This window comes from Oncorhynchus mykiss, chromosome 12, assembly GCF_057628025.1.
Source record: "Oncorhynchus mykiss isolate SJ-2025 chromosome 12, ASM5762802v1, whole genome shotgun sequence".
Lineage (NCBI taxonomy): Eukaryota > Metazoa > Chordata > Actinopteri > Salmoniformes > Salmonidae > Oncorhynchus > Oncorhynchus mykiss.
The window spans coordinates 92,423,157-92,429,196 of NC_143033.1; the positions used below are offsets into that span (position 1 = coordinate 92,423,157).

The 6,040-nt window shown below is 44.6% G+C and overlaps 1 protein-coding gene across 1 annotated transcript; it reads left to right on the forward strand.

Annotated features, from left to right (window-relative positions):
- The first annotated feature begins 367 nt into the window (after nucleotides 1-367).
- LOC110511068 (glucose-induced degradation protein 4 homolog) lies at nucleotides 368-5,507 on the forward strand. Its single transcript, XM_036938992.2, has 6 exons — nucleotides 368-785; nucleotides 1,412-1,471; nucleotides 3,382-3,489; nucleotides 3,662-3,763; nucleotides 3,901-4,031; nucleotides 4,379-5,507. The coding sequence occupies exons 1-6, from the start codon at nucleotides 561-563 to the stop codon at nucleotides 4,440-4,442; spliced, it is 690 nt and encodes a 229-aa protein (XP_036794887.1). The 5' UTR covers nucleotides 368-560; the 3' UTR covers nucleotides 4,443-5,507.
- The last annotated feature ends 533 nt before the right edge of the window (nucleotides 5,508-6,040 follow it).

Sequence of the window (6,040 nt, forward strand, 5' to 3'; positions counted from 1 at the left end):
ATGTTTGTCTATTCCTAACTGGTTCATATTTCAACTCTCTAGGACAACTCTGCCATCTACTGTGTGTGTTTTGTGTGCGCGTGCGTGCGAGATACACTAACCATGCATAACCATCAACACCCAACCAAAACCATTCAACTAAACATGTTGTTATGTTTAGATTATAATCGTTGTATTCTATAATACATTTCAGAACGAATAGAAAGTAGGGTCCAAATATATACGTTTTCAACCTTAGTACAAAACTGTAAGAACGCTGATCCTTCATATGGATATTTTTTAGTGGAAAGTAGCGTACAAATGTGCAACTACATATCCCAGAATGCATTTCCGAAGACTATCCAATTACGTTTCCGTTCAAATGAGGAGTGGACATTTCCAGCCAATCAAATAGGGTGATTCTGAGTTGTCTAAAGAAACGTTGACGTTCTCTTAAAGCCAGTACACGTCCAGAGTGAGCTATCCTAGGGCCGGGGAGGAGTATAGTAAAGTGGCAGGCTTCTAGATACTGCTGGTCAGTAGCCCCTCTCCATATTAAGAGCTTCCTCAGTCTGTGGTTCATGACTGTTGCAGTCGGGGATACGCACGCATTAGCGCTCATCATGCCTGTTCGAGCTGAGTGCTGCAGCAGTGCGGCCCGTACATCCTCGGCCTCTCTTATCCCTCCTCCGCCGATCAACACGCACCAGCCCGGGGTAGCTACTTCGCTGCTGTACAGCGGTTCACAGTTTCGAGGACATCAGAAGAGCAAAGGAAACTCGTATGATGTTGAGGTCGTTTTGCAGGTAAATACTCTTGCTTTTAAGAAGCTTGGTATAATGGATGGCATGTTTACTAGCTGACCATGTAAGGTTGTCTTGTACTGCTGCTAACGTTACTGACAGCCAACCACTGACAAGCAACCGATTTAGCAAACTAACCAGGTGAACTAGCTAGTTAGCAAACAAACTAGTTTAACAAGCTTGACAGCAAGCAATCTGTAGTTAGCAGCTAGATGGCCCATTCAAATCGACTGTAAATGTTAATAAGCCCTCTTGGGCCCCCTAGGGTTGTCGAGAGAGAACAGCCAGCTAACTGGCAGTGAGATGAACATTTTGTTTATGCAAACATTTGGAGATATGAATACTGGCATTAACATGCATGATGTATGTTAACATATGGCCTAGTTGCTAAATGACATAGGTGGCTAGCATTCAGCATTTTCATTGGTGTTGTTTGCCCAGATTCACAGACAGCTGACTATTGATTAGGCCTGCTCATTCATTTGACAAAACCACTGAAAATATCTGAACTCGTTAATAGCCTGGTTGTAATTTGTGAAGGCACCTGATGGGTTCTTGTTGTACACACACTGACATTGTGACCACTGCACTTGAATACCACTCATTGTGCGATTGTTTGTCTCCTGCAGCATGTGACCATGGAGGACTCTTATCTGTGTGGTTACCTGAAGATCAAAGGCCTAACCGAGGTAAAGTGGAGCAGAACTGGGTCAGATACAGTGTACTTCTACCTTACCCCTCACATGCAATGAGTGATGATGTTGTCATGGGTCTGTAAGCCCCTTTTGGGAACTTATCATGGCAGAGGTCAGTGTAAGCCAAGTGCAATGCAGCTTACCAGCCCCAATTGACATGTATACTGGTACAACCAACCAATGTGAAACTGGCATGCATTATGACAACATGCTAAAACAACAAGCCAGAGCCAGCTGTTGACCAATTTGTAACACCAGTATGAAGGCCTATTTGTTACGTTGCAAAAGTGTCTTGTCTGAGCACTGTATACTGTATTTGGATGTATTGACTGACTGCCTGACTGACTGCCTCTAAAATGGTGCAGACAGTCAAAGAACAGGCCTGTGTGCTGCAGCTCTCTGCCTGCATTGTCTGTTTACAGCAATGTCTACAATTCAGAGGGTGTGTGGTACAAAATGTGATTGCTGTGCACTTTCTCTCACTGGCAACACTAAATATCAGGGCTCTTCCCACTCTCTCCTTGTAAATTACACAGATCCCTACTCTGACCCCGTTCACCTCCTTTTCCTAGAGAATTAGTTGTGAGTGACTCAAAGGGAATGCTCAGGGAAATGGTGCACTTTGTTTACTTAACAAGGTGCTACCTACCACTGATCTGGCACCTTGGCATAGTGTTAGTGAGTTGGGTCGTATTCAATCGGACACACCGCAGCAAATTATTTTGCAACGGAAAAAGAGAACACGTTGAGGTTGTCCCTCCCAGTTTTAGTTTTTCTGTTCTTCTGTTTGTTGCCTAATGAATATGACCCTGCATTAAAAAGGCATTGCTGTTTGTTATTGATGGCATTCCTGTGTGTGACACTTAATTTGTCACTGCACCAGCATGTGTTCCAGCCAGAAACCCGGATAGGCCGTCATTGTAAATAAGAATTTGTTCTTAAATGACTTTCCTAGTTAAATTTAAAACATAAAGTGAGCGCCGTGTATAACTAAAACACTCTTTTGTTAGTGAAAGTCCTTACGGAGAAGGAAACATGGTCGTAGTCTCTAATTCTCTAGGAACCAAAGCAAACGGCAAGGGACTTACCTGAACTTGTCCAATAAACAAAAAGATTAGCTACGGTGTTCACTAATGAACCCAGCTCTTAGTCTGTGTTTCTGATCCTTGCAGGAGTATCCCACTCTCACCGCGTTCTGTTTCTGATCCTCGCAGGAGTATCCCACTCTCACCACGCTCTGTTTCTGATCCTCGCAGGAGTATCCCACTCTCACCACGCTCTGTTTCTGATCCTCGCAGGAGTATCCCACTCTCACCACGCTCTGTTTCTGATCCTCGCAGGAGTATCCCACTCTCACCACGCTCTGTTTCTGATCCTCGCAGGAGTATCCCACTCTCACCACGCTCTGTTTCTGATCCTCGCAGGAGTATCCCACTCTCACCACGCTCTGTTTCTGATCCTCGCAGGAGTATCCCACTCTCACCACGCTCTGTTTCTGATCCTCGCAGGAGTATCCCACTCTCACCACGCTCTGTTTCTGATCCTCGCAGGAGTATCCCACTCTCACCACGCTCTGTTTCTGATCCTCTCAGGAGTATCCCACTCTCACTACGCTCTGTTTCAGATCCTCGCTGGAGTATCCCACTCTCACCACGCTCTGTTTCAGATCCTCGCAGGAGTATCCCACTCTCACCACGCTCTGTTTCTGATCCTCGCAGGAGTATCCCACTCTCACCACGTTCTGATCCTCGCAGGAGTATCCCACTCTAACCACGTTCTGATCCTCGCAGGAGTATCCCACTCTAACCACGTTCTGATCCTCGCAGGAGTATCCCACTCTAACCACGTTCTGATCCTCGCAGGAGTATCCCACTCTTACCACGTTTTGTTTCTGATCCTCGCAGGAGTATCCCACTCTTACAACGTTCTTCGCAGGAGAGATCATCAGTAGAAAGAGGCCCTTTTTAACCAGGAAGTGGGACGCCGACGAAGATGTGGACCGCAAGCACTGGGTATTTATTTGAAGCTCTCGATGTCATTCAGTTTATATTCCCATTAAAGCGTAGTCATTTGGTGTTTTCTTCTTTTTAACAAACACTTATTGGATGCAGCATTGTATTTCAGTTTTTAATTGTCTTTGAGAAAAAGTACAACTAAAACAACATTTGTTTTGTTTCTTTCCAGGGTAAGTTTCAGGCTTTTTATCAGTATGCAAAGAGCTTCAACTTGGACGACTTTGATTACGAAGAGCTGAAGAACAGTGACTTTGTCTTTATGAGGTGGAAGGTGAGTCCAATATCACCTGACGTTCCATTGATCTCTCTTTCTCTCTCCCTGTATGTACTTGAATCCTTCCTCTTTCTCTTGTCCTTTCTAACATGGCCATCTAGTGACTGTTTTGTTTCTTGTTCTCTCCCTTACAGGAGCAGTTCCTGGTCCCGGACCACACCATTAAAGACATCAGTGGGGCGTCCTTCGCTGGTTTCTACTATATCTGCTTCCAGAAGTCCACAGCCACCATTGAAGGCTACTACTACCACAGAAGCTCTGAATGGTACATAGTTTGGGTCCCAAATGGTACCCTATGGGCCCTGGTCAAAGTAGTGCACTATATGGAGAATAGGATGCTATTTGGGACGCAAACACACTGGAGTGTCAATATTTTAGATGGCTTGTTCAAATCTGATAGATGCACTGTACAGTTTGGCTCTTTGGGATATTCAGATTGAGTACATATTGTCATAGTTGCTAGTACTAAGCATACTAGGTCATGTTAATACATCTTTAGTAGATAGTTAGGTTCTGTACCAGTTGTTTTGTGTGCTGATCTGATGTGAACATACAGGGAGGGATGTGGCTACTGGCTAGCTGCTCATTCTTGGTCCCCTTGTTCTCTTTCAGGTACCAGTCGTTAAACCTCACCCATGTCCAGGAACACAGTATGCCCATCTACGAGTTCCGGTGATACCCGCCCGCTGGCAGAGGGGACTTTGATTGGCACTGCCCTAGAGACTTGCTTATGGAGGGGAGATGAACTGACCAATCATGCCAAGGATGTACCTATCAGTATTCCCTGGCGAAAGGGAGAGAACAATGGAAGGAGGGAGGGATAGACAAAGAACAAGGCCACCGACCGACAGTTTTTCCCAGCCTGCCTTTCTCAACTTTGCATCAGCTGGGATCAACAGCACTTTTTCTTTGGTTGTTTTCTCTTCCCCACTCTTTCTCCATTCAGCTTCCTGTTTTCCTCTTTCCACCATGTTGAAAACGCTTTCCACTTTTCAGTTGGGAATCCCCCCCCCCCCCCCCAGCCCCTCTGAAAATGGGTGGGGGGTGCAGCAGTCTAAAATTTAAGTACAAAGTTTGATATTGCATTTTAATTTGTCTCAATGAATTGATGCCTGATTGAGATTGACCGAGCTACAGAGTGGGCAAGCAATCCTGAAAAGATGGATCTCCATAAGGTCTTGAGGTGTGACATCATCAAGGGTGTGCTCAACAGAAGATTGATGGTCAATGATCTGCCATGATGCAAGATCTGACGGCTTGGTCGGATGACGTCTTGGTGAAGGTTGATATTTGAAGGCAGGGCATAATCAGATGTGTGTTGTGGGCTACTGAAACACATAATACCACACCGATGGCTACTTTAAATCTGTCCTCTCTCTGAGATGGTGGAGTCGACATCTGACCTATAGAGGGAGTCCCCATGCCCTAGTTCATATTGGCGGACATATTTCCAGGCTGCTGTTACTGCTGCTTTTTGAAAAGCCTCTCCTACCGTTCCCTGCCTCAACCAAGTGAACTGATGAAGTGATTTACGCTTCACTCATTTTTCTATGCAATTTACAAACACATGTCTTATCCGGCGCTTACCTACTTTCCATTTTATTTTCAGAAAGGACTTTTAAAAAGTATTATGATGATGTACGTGAGTGATCACACGGCCACCAGAGTATTTATTGAAAATGAATATTGTTGTTAATTTACATGTGTATAGATATATATAATAAAGAGTTTTTATTCACCAGGCTTTTAAACTGCTTTGACACAGCTATTTGAGGGTACTGCTCTGGTGTCTTGAGTTATGTGTGGTGGCTCTGAAGTACTGGTGGAAGAGAGTGTGTAGTGCAGATTGAGCTTGGGCTGCATTTAGACAGATCAGAATTGGCCTGCCTGTTTCTCACTAATTGCTATTTGGACCAATCAGATCTTTTTCAGAGCTGATCTGGTCAAAAGACAAATTTAGTGAAAAATATCAGAATTTGTCTGCCTGTCTAAACGCAGCCAATGAGTTGTCTGCGTGGTGACGCTAATGCTAGAGCGCTACAAATCAAAGTGAGTGCAGTGGACTAAATGCCATGGGACAGATGAGAGAGTGAGCTAGTATGGAGTTTTGGCTGGAGGAGGAAAAGATGAGGTATAGAAATACAATGATTAGAATGGGCACATGTAAGTATTTCGTAAGACGTTGATGACCAAACAAGATATGGATTTTGTGTTGGTACTGTGCAGTATGCTGCGTTTGGATCGGACTCAACACATGTACAGTATTGCTGACAG

Coding starts and splice junctions, on each gene's coding strand:
- LOC110511068 (XM_036938992.2), top strand. CDS start 561: ATGACTGTTGCAGTCGGGGATACGCACGCATTAGCGCTCATCATGCCT. Junction 3,490..3,661: donor ATGTGGACCGCAAGCACTGG/GTATTTATTTGA, acceptor GTTTCTTTCCAG/GGTAAGTTTCAGGCTTTTTA. Junction 3,764..3,900: donor TTGTCTTTATGAGGTGGAAG/GTGAGTCCAATA, acceptor TCTCCCTTACAG/GAGCAGTTCCTGGTCCCGGA.